The sequence below is a fragment of the Theropithecus gelada genome, chromosome 12, assembly GCF_003255815.1.
Source record: "Theropithecus gelada isolate Dixy chromosome 12, Tgel_1.0, whole genome shotgun sequence".
NCBI lineage: Eukaryota > Metazoa > Chordata > Mammalia > Primates > Cercopithecidae > Theropithecus > Theropithecus gelada.
This window is the reverse complement of record NC_037680.1, coordinates 67,489,518-67,509,885: the sequence shown is the minus strand read 5'-3', so window position 1 is coordinate 67,509,885 and position 20,368 is coordinate 67,489,518. Positions and strand designations below refer to the sequence as shown.

General features: G+C 35.7%; 1 protein-coding gene across 1 annotated transcript in view; it reads right to left on the bottom strand.

The window, feature by feature from the left end:
- The window catches only part of GLS (glutaminase), an 87,235-nt gene that overhangs the window by 10,111 nt on the left and 56,756 nt on the right, over positions 1-20,368 (bottom strand). Inside the window, exons 15-17 of the mRNA XM_025404106.1 lie at positions 1,747-1,808; positions 738-814; positions 579-642 (exon numbers count right to left, since the gene is read on the bottom strand). Coding sequence (XP_025259891.1) covers positions 579-642; positions 738-814; positions 1,747-1,808 — 203 coding nt within the window. The remainder of the gene's footprint in view (positions 1-578; positions 643-737; positions 815-1,746; positions 1,809-20,368) is intronic.

Genomic DNA, 20,368 nt, shown 5'->3' with positions numbered 1-20,368 from the left:
CCAAACACTGCATGTTCTCCCTCATAAGTGGGAATTGAACAGTGAGAACACATGGACACAGGGAGGGGAACATCACACACCAGGGCCTGTTGGGGGGTCAGGGCTAAGGGAGGGATAGCATTAGGAGAAACACCTAATGTAGATGAAGGGTTGATGGGTACAGCAAACCACCATGGCACGTATATACCTATGTAACAAACCTGCACGTTCTGAGCATGTATCCCAGAACTTAAAGTATAATTAAAAAAAAAAAAAAAATTTAAAACTCCATGAGGATAAAATTCTAATTCTCGCTTCCAAAATGCAAAAAAAAAGAAAAAAAATTGTTTTGTTCATACAGTGTATTGACTGATAGTCAAACTAACCTGAAAATTTCTAAATAAGACACCATTCTTAGCTAAGAAACAGGATATGGGAGACAGAATTACCTATGTAGTAAATACACGGTTTATTGCCTTTATAAGATATCATAGCAGGTTCAAGAATGTATTTGTAGGTTTAAATATTATAATCACTTGAATATTACAGTCCTGCATAATAAAATACTGACATATTTAGAAGGTAACGTAAGTGCTCACCTGTCCTTGGGGAAAGGGTTTACTTTGCAGGCTTCCAGCAAAAATTTAACAACTTCAACATGACCTAAATCATCCCACCCCCAAAAACAAGAGCAGATTTTAGTACTAAGTAGAAATTAAATCTGGAAAGAAAATAGATAGTAGTAGTTCCTGTATTACCCTCTGCAGCAGCTACATGCAGTGCTGTTCTAGAATCATAGTCCCGCTGTTCCATGTCCATAGCTGACAAAGCAAATCTGAAAATGTGTAAGCACAGCTATTTATTATATATAAAGCAAATTTAATTCACACTTGTAACATTCACTCCATCAGTTCATTTAAGGCCCTGTCAGACAAGTGCCATCCTTCATCAGGCTCATTAATGAGAACTACCAACCTTATTGACCAGTACACAGGTGTTTTGGGTAAATGCCACTTCACCTCTCTTCCTCAGCGTTGCTTTTTTTAGGTAAGATTAAATGTTAAACATCTCTCACAGAATTAAACTTTATTACATTACTGTTCAAAACTCAAGAATTATGGCACAACTGTACCAAGGTTTATGTCTCAGAAGGGCAAGAAACTAATCCCTATAATAAAGTTGTATGTTTTTACTAGGACTCCCATTCTTAAACATTTCACAGTCTACTAGTACTCGTCAGACCTTAAGACAAGGGGGGAAGCATAGACATTTCTCCACTTTGAAAATCAGTTGTTTGAGGTATTAATGGGAGAAAGCAAAAGGAAAAAGAAAACAAGTTACAACTCTATACAAAAGACCTTAGGTATACAGCAGTATATGGCCTTACTAGTCCTGATGATCTGCTAGACACCAAACCCCCTAGCTGCTTCCCACCCTCACACACACCCCAAAGACTGGGAATGGAGGGTAGACAGGGAGTGAGAAGGCACTGTCCAATTCCAGTAAGCCACTGATACTAATTAGCCAGATTAGCTGAACGGTTACTACTTGGGGAAACAGATATCGTCTTTTTTATAGGAGGCAGAAAAGGACAAGATTGGAAAGCAGGCCATAGGCACTGGAAGTGCCTATTTAATAAAAATTTTGTTGGGGTCATTTTTATCAAAGGGAAAGAGAAGTGAGACTTTAACCTTAAAATGGCTGCTCGCCCAGAAGCAACTTCATAAATATCTGTAAAGTGCATGCTAATCCATCCTATAAACATACCTTCGAAGTGCAGACACATCTCCAGTATATGCAGCAAACAAAAGATTTATCACTGACTTTACCTGTGAAGAAAAGAAAGTTTAGGCATCCATAGGGGAAAACAAACACATACAACGTCCACCTGTCACTGGTAAGTGATTTCCATGCGCTTTGAACACTTCACCTGAGTCATGTGCAAGAAGTTATCTCAAGGACACTTCCATAGCCAAAAGAACCCACATGTGTGATATTTTCTTCTTTTAACAGTGGATTGTGAGGGAAAATTCAATAATAAAGATAAGATACATGAGGGAAGGAATGGAATAATATCACTTGGCACAAAAGAATGGAATTTCGTGAAACTCATAGTTGGAGCAACTGAAAATTGTTTAGAAGCCTTCCCACTTTGTATGTCTCAATATTGTGAGGAAGTTTGTATGCTGATACCATTCACATTATTAAAAATTAAATCATGCTATATAAATGTCTAATCCCTGCCAACAATCACTATCCTCACTAATCACTGGCTTCTTTGCAAATCTTGAGAGAGAACATTCAGTGTTAACTGTCATCTTAAACTTTACTTCACTGGAAAGACAGCCTTCAGTTCAATGCCCAGGTGGTACAAATTGGGTCATTCTCAGAACTTACGACACTGCTGTGTTTAAAAGGTTTCTCAGCTCCAAAATATTAAGTCACCTCTATTAAGTGCTCCAAGATTTCAAAGTGTATCTACCTTTGACAGTTACCCACTTTCCTTTTCTTATAGTTAAGAGGAAAAGTCTAGTTATCTGAAAAGCCATTGGATTTTGGTCTGCTTTCATAAAGACTTTATCAATCCCTATCTATGAGAAATTATTGATCACAGAATATTTGTAAATACTTCATAAATTCCCCCATTTTGTCTTACACTTTGCAACTTCAACATTCATATTGATGACTCAACAGATGCTGCACTCAGTGGTAGAAAACAAGTTTAACTGGAGGAATGGAAAGTTACCCAGCTCTCCACCAACAAAGCCACAGCCCTGAACTGTGCTTCAAGATCTTAACCCGGACATTCTCCCTTTCCAGTATGGCTTCCCCCTTCCAAAACCCATGAACTTTCCAAATTAACTGGAACTGACCATTGCTGCAGTTCTCTAATTCAGCATTTTCAAAGTGTAATTTGCAGAAACTAGTCCATAAGATGGTCCATGAAAATAAGGATCCTGTGGCTGGATATGATCTTAAAATATTAAACCCCCCTCTTGGAGATTCATGGGCATATGAAAGGCTCTGTAAAGGTCTACCATACAGGAACCTAACTAGCTGAGCACACCCCCAAAATACTACTATTACTATTTGTGTTGATATCACTTCAAAAAACTTTACCTTTAGTCCTTTAGCTTCCCTCCCAGCCATCCTTTTCCACTCCTGCCCAGAGTCCAGAACAGTTTTCTCAATGGGGAATGGGGGTGGAACAAAGAACTAAAGAGTATCACCCAGAATGTTCTAAAAGCATACATAAACATCTCTCCCATTTCTTGTTGTCCTACTCCTACACCTCAATCTGATACATTTTAGAGAAAGGAGGTAAATGCATAGAGTTTGTTTTTTATAGAGATGGGGTCTCACTATGTTGGCCAGGCTGGTCTTGAACTCCTGGTCTTAAGCAGTCCTTCTGCCTTGCCCTCCCAAACTGTTGGGATTACAGGCATGAGCCACCATGCTCAGCCCATAATTTTGTTTAAAGTCTCCAGGTGACTTTGATATGCACTCTTCTGGGTTATAAACCACTGTTTCAGATGCCCTTAATGTCTTTCTTTTTTAGTGGGGTCAACTCTGAATTCTCAATTCCCTTTTTGCTCTTTGGCCACAGATTACTGACTGGCTATTATGGACTATTCTCCATATTTCCACCTGGTCTCTCATTACTGCTTGACAATTTTTTTTTTCTTGTTGGTTCCTGCCATACTTTCTTCAGGCCTTTAATACCAGCAGAGGCCCCTAAAAACAGACAGAAGATCCTAACTACAACTTTGCTGAAAAGATAAAAAACTGTTTTCATCGCTCAAAGTAAAAAGCTTCATTTCTGAGACTCACTTTTTATCCATTCCTTCAAACACTTATCCTCCAGATGCCCTGCTCTTGTTCCCTCACTGATCCCCTTTGTTTCTAGCATCTTTAACTTTTCCTCCTTCATTAGTTCCCTCAGTTTACCTTAAAACAGACACAATTTCATCCTATTTTTAAAAATCAACACTTGATCCTATTGTTCTCCCTCAGCACGTATTTCCTGAAAGTATATTTTTAATTCCCTGAAAATTACCTTCACACTCATTGTTACCTCTAAATAGTGCTCTCCAAAGCTCCAGCAGCTTCCTAAGCCCCGATTCCTTCAGCTCTCCCCAGCACCCTCCACCCTCTCACGACTTGCCTCCCATGCTGCTCCATCATCCTGATCTTCCTCCTGTTTGCTGCTTTGCAGATTCATTATCCACTTTCCACTGCCAAATAATACTCCCAAGGCAGTCCAATCTTCTTGTTTTTCAATATAATGCCCTTCAAATGATTCATCTATTCCTCTGGGCAGACTGACTTCCCCATCTTTAATCTAAATCTTTGCTCCTAAGCTCTAGTCCTACAGCTCCACTTGATAGTCATTTCAAACTCAAAAACAGCAACAGCCCTGCTGGCTTCCTACCCTGGCTCTAGTTCACAACTGTCCGCCTACTTGACATTGCTTCCAGGACTTTTAATTGGCATCTCAGACTTATACCCAAAATGGAATTTGCTTTGCTGTATCTTCTGCCACTCACAGTCAGCTCCTCTTCTAGTCCCCCCAGTTTGGGGATAACACTACAATTCATCCACTTGCTCAGGCCACAAACTCGGGAGTCATCCAGTGCTGCTGCATTCACTTATACAGGTTGAGTCCTTCACAAGGATGCCTGGCCACAGGGCCAACACGGGTTACCAGCCCACACTCTTCCCACCAAGGTGTCCTAGCACCCAGGTACATGTGCTGGGAGGAAGGGAGCTTCTTTACCCAGTGGTGCTGAGAAGTGGTGCTTCTGCTTCCGGCCAGAGACAGAATTAGCTTTTTCTAATTCAGACAAATTCACCATACAGACTGTGGGGGGGTATTCCTTGATTCTATTTCTCTCACAGTCCACATCTAGCTCATCAATAAATCCTCTTCGCTTTACCTGCAAAATATGTTTAGAATCCTATCACTTCTCACCACCTCTAGCATTGTTGCCTTAGGCCTCATCTGAGTCACCACCTTATCACCTCTGCTGCCAGAGGGATCTTTTAAAAATATCAAGGAACTACCGTGCCTTTCCATCATATCTGAAGTAAAATTAAACTCTTTACCATGGCTTTCAGGACCCTGAAGGCTCTATTCCTGGTTACACTGCACGTTATCACTCCTACCAGTCTTCCCTTTCCAGCTCTACTCCAGCCAGAATGTCTTGCTGGTCTCAGGCACTCAATGCCTACAACTGGCTGCTAAAGATGCTCTTTCCCCAGGCAGTCAGGAGGCCCCCTCTCTCCCTCCCTTTGGGTAGGTCTCCACTCTACCCAAAGTTCTCTCAAGACTAAAATACTCCCTTCTTTTCATCACTGCCTTATCCCTTACCTTGCTTTTCCCCTTCGTGTATATATATTGTAAACTATAGTTTTTAACTATATTTATGTTATATAAAATTATATGTAACTATATATAAAGTACATATATTTTTATATATACTTGTTTTCTGTCTCTCTCATTAAATGTAGGCTCCATGTGCTGGGCAGAGACCACTTGTCTTTCTGTTCCCCACTGAGTTACCATGTCTGGTAAACTCAGTGTCTACCACACATAATAGGTGCTCATTAAATATCTATTGACTAAGTGAGTATTCTCCCTCAAAGCATCAAATACTCAATTTTGGGTATTAAATTGTAAAATTAATTCCTCTATCAGCCCCCAACCCTGTTTTTTTTTTTTTTTTTTTTTCTAGACAAGGTCTCACTCTGTCACCCAGGCTGGAGTGCAGTGGCAGGATCTCGGCTCATGCAACCTTCGCCTCCTCAGTTCAAGTGATTCTCCCACCTCGGCGTCTGGAGTAGCTGGGATTACAGGCATGTGCCACCACTAATCTAATTCTTGTAGTTTTTGGTAGAGACGGTGTTTCAGGTTGGCCAGGCTGGTCCCAAACTCCCAACCTCAAACGATCCGCCTGCCTCAGACTCTCAAAGTGTTGGGATTATAGGTGTGAGCCCCTGCGCCCAGCCCATCTCCCTTAACTTTTACATCTTTGAATATCATTACAAGATTTATTCAATCGTAACTGGTGCCTCTGCTTCTGGTCTTTCTTCCACCCTCCAAAACCTCTCCACATACTTCTAATCATATTCTCAAAACATTGCTCTAATCACTAAAGGTTTCTAAAGCAGGGGAGTTATCAAGAAACCCAAAATCATTCCTGATAACGTTTAAGTTCTTTAGCCTTGTATTCAAGGTTCTTCAGTCCAGCTAACTTAATTTTTCTTCTCAACCTCAATAGAGCCAAATTGGTCTGTCTTACTGCCCTTGTTTTTGTCTTGGTGTCTATGCTCTTTAAGAACACCCAGATTCCTAATCAAATCCTTCCCTTCCCTCAAAGACTAGCCTGAAAGTCCCTTCCTTGCTGCCAGTTTTCCCCAGGCCATTGTAGCCCAGCATTATCTATGTAGCTTATTGCCAGCTGCCCACACAGTGCCCTGTGACAGCATGTGCCAGGCACAGTCAATTAGATACCTCCACTCCCACCACAACCCCGGGTCTACCTCCTGCTTCCTCCCACAGTGCATACTATTCTCCTGAAATCATTTTCCCCACCCATTTCTCACGGATATGTTATTCTTACCCATTCCTATGAACTCTGCTCCAATCTCTTAAATCAAAAGTAATCTCTGTCTACCTTTGCCTCACTATGGCACTGTAACACATGACCACATGGAGCATTTGTGTCTTACTTCCCCTACCACTAAGAAAAATCCAGATTCCCCTGTATACTATTAATATAGTAATTACCCATAGTTCTTATTTTTAAAACTATGTTGGTACTTCTAAGCAATAAAGCCTCATCTGTTCCCGTGACTGGATATAAGAACTACACATTCCCTTTTAAATTTCTGAATTTAGACCATGCTAGTTTGAAGAGATTTTATTATAGTATGCGTGTAGCACTTAGTCACTTATTCAATATTTCAAATGTTCTAAAAGTCCATTTCTTATTAATAAAGCCCAAAATAGAACATTTTAGAATTTACTTGGTTTATTCAGAGTATATTGTTATTCACAAGCATGAGAAAAAAAATTAGGAAACTTTAATATACAAAGGCTTTGTAAGTAACCAGAGGGAAAATACATTAGCTTGCCTTAACAAAAATTATTAAAGACTAACATGGAAGTTTGGTATTCTTCCCATGAAAACAAAAGGCTAGCTGTGGAGCTGAATTTAGTCCAAACCAGAAGATAAGTGCTTGAACACAAAGTGAGTATAATTCTCTCCAAAACAAAAAAGCACTAGGAGGCAGCCCATGCACAGGCACTATTTAAAAGCAACACCACAAATGCCTCTTCTTTCTAGCATCAACAGCCCCCTATACTTTTAAGTTTACATAAATTATGAAATGAGCTGTGGGCAGAATGCCACGAAAGAAAATGAAAGTCTAACACTTCTGAGACAAGAGACGGAGTATGTCGTGTAGGGATAGTCTGCTTCCTGGTCTGTTAAAGAGTGCCACGAGTATTTCCAACTAAGCTGACACACCCTCTGGAATGCCTATCATGGCAAACAAACTGAAGGAGAGGGGCACTCTAGAGGATCACTCATCCACCTCCACACCAATTCTTGCAAAGCATGTAGGTGTGCTAACCATTGATCGAAGCTCATTCCCCTATATCCCCACTGGATACTTGAGTTGATTTTAAAATACCTGTCAAGGAGGCCAAGATCCAGAAAATAATGGGTTAACAGTAAATGCCAGAGGCATGGAAGCTGTGTTTTGATAAATAATCCCTTCATACAAAGAAACAGACTATACACAGCCACAATAATAGCTATTAAATTAAGGGCTCTATGTTTAATGTATGCCTCCCCATGGCAAAGAGACACTGCACTTGGGGAGATACCCATTAAAATTTATAAATTAAATGTTAATAGTTTCCCCTTCATCTTGTAGATTTTCCAGCACTGTTGCATTTTTCTTATCAAGTCTCTTTGTCAGAACCTGCCCGAGCCAGACAATCTTATCTTAGTTTATTTGTACAAAGTCATGACAACAGTGGGACAAAAAAATGTTACAGTTCACATGAGTTCACTTAACACTGGCATGTTTGGCATAGCAAATTTCACTTTTTTCCAAAACAGCTAGAAGCAGGTGGGGAGTGTATCAGTTTTACACTTCTAAAACATGGCATTCCTAAGTCTTTAATCCTATCATTATCCTATGCAGTTTGAGCTTGTTTAAAGGTTGAGTTGTGTGACTTCTGCAAATGCCCTAATAATTCTGTACTTATGATTAAGTAGCAATTATTAGAATTATATACTCACATTACTCTGTATTTATATAGTGGATGACCCTAAAACATTCAACATTATGAACAGTTATACTTGTTTTTAAAAATCCCTGACAGGCTGGTTGTAAAATATGTTGACAGATATATTTATTACTAACACTGAGATTAAGGGCCCTGGCTCAGGGTCACATAGAATTAGTGATGGAGCTTCAGTAGAACTCAGGTATCTGGATTCCCAATTCTGTACAACTAGACCATGACGATGTGAGTCCTTAACAGATCTCAGATTGTTATCCAAAGCACAGAAGGAAACCAACGGATTAAACATCAATTCAGCTCTAATCCATAAAAGTTCTTTACTAAATACTGGAAGGAAGCCTGGATGGGACCAAAGCGAGAGGGGAGAAAAGGAAGAAAGGGAGAAGATGGAGGGACGGGGAGACGCAGGAAAAATTGATTCACTGGTTTTACACTTTACTTCAATTATTTAATTTCTAACTCTATTACCAACCAAAATTTCCTTTTTCATCTTGAGTTTGTCTTCATATAAACATGAATTCAGCCTGTTTGGAACTGCTTTAATGAGAAAAAAAAAAAGCAGGTAACTGAAAAAACATCCTTCTGTTTCTACTGCCTCTAGTTGGACATAAGCTGCTCTCATTTCCAGCTCACCACAGTATCTCTTGTCATGGAACAGATACTTTGCTTCATCTGTTAAATAAACCATCATGACTCCAGATCCAATTTTGTTTTAAAGGCTTCACTCCAACTTGGCTGATTATAGTCTTTAAATGAAAATAAGCTTTCAGCCCACTTTTATATTTTCTTAAGGTCAAATTGAAACATACTACCTATTATACGGTGGCTAAAGAAAAATTTTAAGTTGCCATTATATGTAAACTAATCACCTTGCCCAAGGGTAAAAATAAACCTGTGTAATGTGTATATCAAAGACATTTCCTCTTTCCTTTACTACTGAGCTTACTTAATATTTGTAAGGATGTGTAAAAAAAATTATAGTACTTTTATAATTAGACAGTCTGAGTATGAGGCCACATATTCCTAAGCTTTCCAAAGATTTACTGAGACACAGTTATTAATATACTATATATAGACAAAACTAATCCAAACTGGTATGATTCAGAGGGTTGGGGAAAAAATCCTTTATAGGAATAGGAATTCAATAAATTCATGCCCATATTTCCAAACTTACACAAATGCAGGAGATTCTCATATAGTAATTTCAATAGAGAGGAATAAATCAAATAGTAAATTTTACTATAAAGGGAAGAAGCTGTTTTACAGAAATTTCACTTTAAAAATACAACCTCAAAATGGTAGCTCCAAGAACTGCATTCTGTTCTCAAATTTGCTAATAAAACTCCCTTAAAAACATAAAATTTTCAATTTTTTTTTTTGAGACAGTTCTCGCTCTGTTGCCTAAACTGGAGTGCCATGGTGCAATATGGCTCACTGCAGCCTTGACCTCCCAAGCTCAACTGATCCTCCCAACTCAGCCTCCCAAATAGCTGCGACCACAAGAATGTGCCACCAAACCCAGCTGATTTCTTCATTTTTTTGTAGAGACAGGGTCTCACTATGTTGCCCAGGCTGGTCTCAAACTACTGGGCTCAAGCAATCCTCCTGACAGCCTCCCAAAATGCTGGGATTACATGTGTGAGCCACAATGCCTAGCCTCAAAAATTTTCAATGACTAGTTTAATCTGAAATAATTTCACCCATTTGTAAACGAAAAAGTCATAATCATGTCAAAAAATCTGACAACCTATGAAGACAAAAAATTAAAGATTATATATTACTTATAACGAAATAGTTAATATGAAGCACCTACTCTCTCTTGACTCAGCTAAGTGCTCCAAATATTATTTCTGTTATTAAGGGATAGGAAACATTTAAATAACTTAAGCAAGGTATCAGAGCTGCTAAGTGGGAGAACAAGGGCTCAAACCCAGTCTGGAAGATGCCAGGGCCAGTGCTTGCAACTACTAACTATCTACTGGGCCAAGCGATTTCCTAACAATCGGGATTTCTTCAATAACACAATACCAAGACAGAAATATGTTGTGACAGGAAATCAGAAAATAGCAACAAAGAAACAACTTACAGAAAATCAGAGATATTCATTTTATACTGAGGTGCTACCCAAAGGTGTTTTTTAAATGAAGAGAAAATGAAAGAACAAAAGAAGTAATTCAATTTGATATATCAATATCACAAACGACAAATAGAAAAACATTAAGATACTACCTTTATTCTTTGCATTTAAATCTTTAAAAATGAAATGTGAGTTGGGCGAATGTGAATAAAAGCAAATACAACTGCTACGCCACTGGCAGCAAATAAGTAACTTCTTTTCTCAGTGGCATATTATTCCAGTAAACACCAACAAATGGTCTAAAAAGATATCGATGAGGTCATAAGCATCCCTCTTTATATATCCAATTATAAAAGTAGCTAACAATATATCTTTGTGTGGTCTAAAAACAGCACTCCTAATCAATAAGCAAGAAAGTAGAAGAAAAACAGCAATGAGCAAGGACAAAGACAGCTACTCCTCTAAAGAACAAAACTGCAGACCTTAAGCATATTTATATTGCACAGATGACTATCAAAGTTTCTCATTCACTATCTTTCTGGTCTTCTCCCACTATTATACAAACAAGTATTTGTAAAAGTTCATGAACATTAGTGAATATTACATTAGTATGTTAGGATAGAGGACAAGGTGCCACATTTCTGGAATGATAAAGTGCGACATTTAAAAAACAAGTACATAAAACCCAAAAAAGTCAAAGAACTTAAAAGTGACGACGAGACAGGAAGAGAAGAAATTCATCACCACATACACATATTAAAAAAAAAAAAAAGGCCGGGTGCGGTGGCTCAAGCCTGTAATCCCAGCACTTTGGGAGGCTGAGATGGGTGGATCACGAGGTCAGGAGATCGAGACCATCCTGGTTAACACGGTGAAACCCCCTCTCTACTAAAAAATACAAAAAACTAGCCGGGCGAGGTGGTGGGCGCCTGTAGTCCCAGCTACTTGGGAGGCTGAGGCAGGAGAATGGCTTAAACCCGGGAGGCGGAGCTTGCAGTGAGCTGAGATCCGGCCACTGCACTCCAGCCTGGGCGACAGAGAGAGACTCCGTCTCAAAAAAAAAAAAAAAAAAAAAAAATCTGGGCCATTGGAATCAAAATATTCTTACAAAGACACCATCTTCTGTAAATTAAAAATAAATAAATACAAACAAGGTCCCTGAAAACAGATGGGGTTGTCTTCCTAGTGTGAAACAAAGCAGTTTTAGCATTCATACAGGAAGAATTATGGTTTCAATTCAGAGTTTAAGGTCCTATTCCTTAGCATGCCTCAAATCCTACTATAACAAAGCCGGGTACATGGATTTGAGTTTTCTAGTTATTCCAACCTACAACACTAACACAATCTTTATTAATTGCTTTAACGTTAGAAAAGAAATCCCTCATTTTCACTGGTCTCCAGAGAGCCTTACTTAACTCCCTATATTCTTCAATGTTTATTTCACATTTCTATTGGGAAACATTCAACATGTGTGCTTTGTGGAGCATACACACAGAAAAGGTGTAATAACAGTATGTTTCTCTAATGCTGTAACTTTTCAAAGCACTTTCATAGCCATTTTATTATTCAAATTACATAGCAAGCTCCTCCAACATATAATACAGAAAACTGCTGGAGAAAGGGGTATTTTTAAGACACTACAAAATAAAGCAATTATTCTATCTAAAAAAAATTTAGAAAGGACATGTAAATATAAAGCCCTCATCTTACTAAATTATCTATGCTTTCATACAGTTCAATGCTCCAAACTCCTTAAAATACTCTTTCCTTGACTCCTGATATTACACTATGCTGGATTTTCTCTTCTCTGGCCACCTCTCCCTAGTGGAAGCCTCTCCTACTCTCTCACTTTTAAAATGAGGGTTTCTTAGGGTTCTGTCTTTGATACACTTTTCTTATCACTCTATACTATCGCCTTAAGCAATCTCACACACCACCCCAGCTTCAAATACTACTCTTCATACTGACCACTCACAAAATTATAGCTCCAACTACACTACTCTCCTAAGTTTTAGGCCTAAATCTGACTGCTTACTCAACATCACTACTTAGATATCTCACAAAGATCTCAAACATCAGCTAGCTTCTACACACTGATAGTTGTCTATCCGTTATCCACTACCCATCCCTTCCATACTAATAGAATCTCTATTTGTTAAAGGTAGTATTGTGTCCAATTAAAAACACTTTCCCAGATTCCCTTGCAGTTAGTCTGGTCAATGAGCGTTAGGTGAGTTTCCAGTAAAGCTTCTTCCTTTAGATTTAGGTATCGCTCTTTTCTCTTTTTTTTCTCCCCCTTTGGCCATACAGGTGAGGCTAAAGATGAAACAGCCACCTTGCAACTCTAAGTTGATAGTCATGATTTCTAAGATCAATACACTAAGGCTTGTGTAACAGAAGTTTACCTTACTGATGGCACTAGCCCTGGTTGGTTCCCCTGATAGTCCCTGAGACTTTTTGTTATATTAGAAAAATAACCCCCAGATGTTTAAAGCACTGTCAATCAATCTGATATCCACAATCAAACAGATCCTTGTTACAACAGCCAAAATTAAACTAATTTCTTCCCATACTCCCAAGGTTTGCTTTTCCAGTATTCTCCATCTTAGTTAATGCAGCAGCTTTGGCCCTGTTGATCATACTAAAAACCTGGTAGTCAACTTGCTATCTCACTCTTTTTCACCCACCAAAAACCATCACCAAGTGCTGCCAATCCTATTTCTTAAACACATCTCTTATTTACCTACTTCTCTCACCTCTAGCCCAAGCCACCAATACATCTCGAGTCCAAAACCTCAACTTTCTCTCTTTAATCCATTCTCCACAGAGCAGTATTTACAAACCAAATCATTCTCTCTCCTTTTTAAAAGCCTTCAAAGTTTCACACTGAACTCTGAATAAAGTCCAAAAATCTTAATATGGTATGTAAGACCTTTAACAAATGTCTCCCAAACTCTGTCCTGAGGACAACCTACAGCTTAAGCACCTGGGGTGCACATTAAACATTTAGATTTTTGAATCAAACTGTAGGACTGGGCCCCAGGAAGCTAGCTGTATTTGAAAATTAAGACACTCTTAACAATCCTGATGTACATCGAAATATGAGAAGGCCCACTCTACATAATATGGTCCCGTCTCTAAGAGTCATCCACGGCCAATCTCCATCCACCTCACCTCACTCTTCTTTCAGTGCATTTGCCTTCTTTTCCCTTCTCAAATGTGCTAAACTCCTTCCTGTTCTGGGGCCTTCAAGTCAGACTAGCCTATTAACACTATTCCATATTTCCTCTCCTTCAAAACTTACACACTGTATTACCTTCCAGTGAAAACCAACCATATTTAACCACCCGGACAAAACAAGGTCTTTTTATTGTACCCTCTCCTAGCATTTTTTTACTTTTCTATCATTTATTATCATTATATTTAGTGAAATATTTTTTAAAGAAATGAAACATTAAAGATACAGTTAACCATGCTCTCTGCATCCATTCCCTTCCCTCCCAGCAGTACGCTTTATCTAAAGATTGGTGTTCATGTTCTTATAGTTTTATTAGTAACTACATTGTATATTTGTGTCTCTTAAAGTCTGCTATAGATGTACAAAAATAGCATCATATGGCATATAACATTTTGCACCTCACTTATTTTGTAACATTTAAAATGAATTAGATCTACATGCATCAGTATTAACAAATCATATTACCATTTCAGTTATTTTCAGTATTTATTCAGTATCTGTATCCCCGTTTAATTGCAAACACAAGTTGGATCATACTTGTCTCATTAACCACTCACTGCAAATCCTAAACACCTCACAGTTTCTAGCACATATTAGGCAAGAAATAAACATTCGTTGACTAAGAATCTATCAGTGAATAATAAAGCACAGGAATAATGCTAAGGTTGATTTATATAGATCTGAACTGCTCAATCAAATTTAATTAGCTAAATATCTTGAACTAATTCTATTTGTGTGCTGTTTGAACAAAAATTAGTGAAATGCTGAGGGGGATGGTAATCCTTTTAGCTCTTACTTGGTAGAAAAAAAGACCTAAAGAAAATAATTTTAAAGGTTATACATTTTCATTTATATAGAGGGATCTAATCTTGGATATTGGTTGGGTACCAGAAATGAAGAAAACAACACAAGAGGAGAACAAAATTCCTGCTATATAGAAGGCATTAAAAACAAAAAACAAAAAACCCAGAAGTTTGCTATGTAAAACAGTGATTGAAAATATTGAAATGGAAACCAGGAAGCCAGAAGAATCCTGGACTTCAGCCACTTTCTTACAGTCACACAAGTGGGAAAGCAACTTCATAAAAGCAATGGGTTATCTGACTACAAATTTACACTTATTACAAAAGCAATTCTATAAGAGAAGGAGAGCAATTTCAAGTGGGTACGTTTACAATAAAACCACTAACTTGCCAGAATAAGAGTGTTCAGATAGGTGGAAGTTATTTTTTTGGTTATCCTTTAACAGCAGAATTGTTTCTTCATAGTCCAGTAAAAAGAGACATTAAGGCAGAAATATTTTATTGGTATGATTAAAGAGGATTAATAGTATTAGTCACCATGGAATGTTAACAAAATCATTTGTCCTGTAATTTCACCAGATGTCAATGAAGTTTCATTGTGCAGAAGATATAACATTTATTCATCTCAATTCAAATATTCATCTCAAACAGTATTATTTAGTTCATTCTTTATTTACATTATAAATCTTGTGCATAGACCTGGATCAATGATGCATATACTTCAAGGATCTAAGTAAAATAATAAATAAAGAATAAGCTATATTATACTGAAGAAGAGAAGTTTGGACTTTTACATTTCATGTGTGGCTTTCTAACTTTTTAAAGAAAATTAAACTACAATGGCAAATGTCAGCATCAAAAGATTTGAAAGTGAACACATATAAAGATGTAAAAACCCATTTCCTGAGTAACTTTGACATAATTTTTTAAATTACCTCATTTTGGCCCAAATGATGATATGAAAGAATAAAAAATGGAATACTTGAAATTTAAATAATATATTCTGAGTTTTTCAACTAAAATCTTTAATTTGGAATGACTGTGAGAAAGAACAAAACAATAGAACTTGGGTGGAATTCAATTAACAATTTATACCATGGTTTTAGATATCATTAATCTCATTTAACAGAAGAAAGTCAAGCCTTAAGGATTAAGTTTTAAGCTGTCCTCTCAAAAGAATCTTTGTAAATTGCCCCTTTGTGATGATTTGTGAAAGGCACATATAAAATAACGAAAAGTTATAATTCTAATCTAGATCTAAAAAAAATTCAGCAAGAACTGATTATCATAATTGAAATTTGAATTTTACAATAAAATGGTTCAAATGTGAGTATATTTGCGTAACTGATACTAATATTTCATCATTTTTATTCTGGAATGCATAATATGAAAGCAAGCAGACTTTATATCGAATGAGTTTATATTGAAACTTGTGGGGAGAAGAGCTACTCAGGCAGTTTACATTTTCAGAATTAAGAAACCAATACTATAATATTTGGAGAGCAATAATATTTAAGTTTTAACATTTTAAGTCAACAAAGCCTTTCAAAAAGTAACATATTTCAATAACTCAATATACACAGTCCTTCATAAATATTAGAACTCCAGAACTATGAAATGGAGATTGATACTGAAGACAATATGTACTATAGACAAACTAAATAAGCAGACAAATTAGGAACCTTGGGGGCCACTCACAGATCCAAATGTCTAAAACAAACAAGGGAAGTAGCTAGATATTTTGCATGTTTTGGAAGAGCTAACATGCAAAGAAAAAAAATTTTTCTTAAGAAACCATTTGTTTAGAACTTGAATAGTCTGTTATTTATTTAAAATCTTTTTACTTATATGGTTAATCTAACCTCAAAGGAATTTATTTTTAAAAGCCAGTGGTGTAACATTTATTTTTAGAGTTACATTTCTGCTACATTTTCTTTCTTTCAAAGGTTGCAGGGTAATGTTTTATTTTTAGAACTACTATATAACTTTAACATTTACTTTTAACTTTACTAATTTTTAACAACTGGGACATAAGACTGCTTACTAGAAAAATACAATTAGGTTTAATAAATGCTGATGGTACCATCTGCCAAATAACTTATAGTCACATTAACTACCGCCAATTATGCTTCTCTCACTAACTAAACCACAAAACAAACTCCATCCTAACAAAACACACAACAGACCAACCCCCTCAAAAGAGAAAAAAATCTAAATATGCTAATAGAAAAAGCAAAGTGCTAGGAATCCTGGAAAAGGGCGCCTGAGTGGGGTGGGAGTTTGTATCAGATAACATTCAAGATTACTTTCAAATTCAAATCTGTGATTCTAAAAAATATGTAAGATTATGGTAAATAAAAGTACATCAAAATTCAAGAAAGGTTGGACTATGTTTTAAAAATAAAAGAAAGCCTTCAGCTATTTACAGAATATAAACTTAATTATAGCTCAAGATTCCAAATATAATTGCTGGGCAGAGGAGATTTTCATTATATAAACAAAAATCACCAGAAATGTAATATGAAAACAGAAATTAAAAAACTATTTTGGGTAAGAATTTTTTCTTTCAAAAGCTAAGCCTTCCAAATAGATAATTTTAATTATCTGTGGTTTTAAGGACTGAAAGCATTTCAGCAAGGTAAACAGCTAATGAAAAAATACCATTATTTTTAATCATACTACATATAGAAAAATCATATCCTCAGATATTGAAATATGGCTTAAAAATAAATAAATTGTTCTTTGCCATTGAGATGTGGTATACAATTTTTCTTAAAAAAAAATTCCATAATTAGTAAATGAGATTTAGAGTTAAAAGTATAGTAAGAATGTTACAAGATTAACCGACAGAAGCAGTTGGCACCAGCTCACCCATTTCTAATACTTGCCTTTTGAGGACAAGATCATACTTTTTTTTTAAAAGCAATACATACTGGTTTTCAATAAGTATTCTGTAATTTATTGTTGAATGAAATTTTAGAAACCACAGATTCTGCCAAAAAAGCAATGCAATCCAAGTGCTAATTAGTATCCTATTCATTTTGGTGAAGGGTTAATGGTTCAGGAAGCCAATATAAAAGTTTTTTATGAAAACAGGTTTTCTATACATGGCATATTTTAAAAATCTCTATTAGCTACAACTTACAAAAATTACTAAAGTAGATCTACAATCTATAAAATAGAAACGGTAAACAAAGTCAACTTAAATTCTCTTCCTCTCCTATGTTCACAAAATAGAAACAGAAAACATTTTAAGACCATAGTAACAGAATCACTTTGTTAAATAAGCATTTACAGTCTACTTAACATACTATTTTAAAAATAAGTACCTTTTCTATTACTATTTAAAAAGTTAAGAATTCTAAGAAACATCACGTTTTGCCCGCTGTTTCATGTTGGATAAATATTGCCTCAGATCCTCTTAGAGTAGTTTTCTAAATTTCTCAAAGTCATGTGCATTTTATGGTATTCAGATTAATAAACTACTGACTGGAGGTTGGGGTATAAAATAAAAGAACTTCCCCCAACCCAATTAAATTCCTTCCATTTCTAAGCAATGTAAGAAACAAAGGTTTTTAACTTTGTTACAATTTGAAATAAAAGAAAAATAGTTGAACTTGGATATACTTGAGTTTATGTTTATGTATAATTGTACCCTTGAACTACATGACAGAGAAAAGACAGAGTAAGGTAAAGTCCATTCTCAATAAATCTAAGTGAAAATCTGAGCATAAGGCCATGATGCATAGTAACAAATTTCCATTTATGCTACATCTCCAACATCTAGTTTTGGTTTTATTACACAATGCGAATATAACATTTAATCCAAAATGGTAGAGAAGGAATTGAGAATAAATCACAAATTAAGTATACCGATCATATACCTTTAAAAAATGCTTTCTAGCATTTTCAAGGCCATCTAGGAGAAAAAACCAAAATTTTTACAAATGAATAGTAAAACAGATTCTTAAAACTAAAAATTGTACCACAGTGAACTAAATAAAACTATTCCATAAACTGCTCAACATGAGAGGTGCGCTACTTCTTTTAAGTCAAAAACAATTTTAAAAATACAATCCTTCCTTGTAATAGATTTTGGAAAGTGCTTTAAAGTCAGATTCCACATGAAATCTAATATTCTTGGTTTCACTTTTCCAGAGTTCCCCCAATATTGTTACTACTCTCTTACCCTGGCAGTACTGGTAGTGAATGGGAGTGGTAACAGAAACCACAAATCTTTAAAGTCAAATTGAAGAAGTCAAATGGTAAAGTATGTTATACTTTACCAATTCTAGGGCAGCAAAAATTTTAGGGGTTCTTTTGTGTCAAAGCTTGGAACAGGAATAGATCAATGAATAATTTATACATAATATACAATGTGAAAAAAATTGCTTGTCATTTTCAGAATATGAATGGGTAGATTAAGGTATATAGATAAGGAAATGATATATATGTATGCACAAACATACATATGCACAAACATATGCAACCCATACATTATATATAAATTATCAGGATATAGGCTGACATAACAGTGTATTTCAGCAGTTCTTTCCACATAAATATATGCCTATTAAATATACACTGTCAGATCAAGATCACCAGGCATTTTAAGTCTCCTCTCTCTTTGCTTCAAATGAATTTTTTAAAAAAGTCTTTAAAAGCAAGTAATCATAAACTGTTACATATATTGAATATATTATTATACTGGAATTCCTTATTAACTAATTCTAAAAGAACTTCCTTTAAAAATCCCACAGATTAATACAAATTCATGTAAACAACAATATTTCCCCTTTCAAATGGTTTTAAAACTTCTACGATATATTCAGGAAACCTCCAGAATATGAATGGCAGATTTAATTAAACATAAAAATATAAAGTACTATATTTGACCTACAATACATGGAGCCTCTATAATTTCTACTACAATTTGGATCATGCTGTACAAACATACAAATTTCCTTCTGAAAATGTAATCCCCTCAGAAACCAGTTAAGGTGAATTTCTAGATCATTGTCATTCTGTTTAATATAAATTCTACTGAGATTAACAGTTTTATTCTACAGCAATATAATGATACTCTTCATTTGGTTTAGCAATGTTTTTCCTATTATTAGGCAACAACAGATAAAATGAGAGTTACATAGTGAATAACAACAATATTCCTCCTTGGAAAGCAAAAGTAACCTACAAATAGGGTTGCATTTTTTTTAAGTTACCAAATGGAAAAACAACCAAAAAAATTGAGAGAAAAGTTTTTATTCAAATACTTCTAGTACAACCAATAGGAAAAGTCCTCCTCCCAAAAAAACCACTAATGCTATATTGCATTTTTAAAAATCAAATAAAGCCCTTTTGAGTACTTCTAGTTTACTTTGAGGCAGCTTCAGAATAGCAAACACTTTAACAGTATCTTCATAAAGAATAATTTTTTCTAAGTTAAAATCCCAACTGTATTTGTACTAAAATGTTGAAGTTGCTTTGATTAAAAAAAAACAAAAAACAAAACAAAAAAAAAACAATAAAATCAGCTTAAAATAAATTTATTGTACAATACAAAATGTAGGCATACTGGAAAATAAAGGTACATTATTAAATATACAAAGCAAATGAAAGAAAGCTAAACAACACAAATGTTTTCATCCAAACACTAAGATAAAATGCACAACATTTATGCTAAAAACAAAGTACTTCAAGAACAATATGCATTTCAAATGAAATGTTAATGATGCCAAAAAATAAAAAGAAAGAAAAAAGAAAATCAAATATGCTACATTGTAAATGCTTGAATATCAAGAATCAATAATGGCATAAAACAAACCCAATAATACTGGGTACTTTCAAGAACTTTGTTTAAAAAGGTGTTAAGAATACTGAAAGAATCAAAATATGTCCTTAAAACTGGCAAAGTTTTTTCTTTTTTAAGTTTGAGAGCCTATTCACAGTAT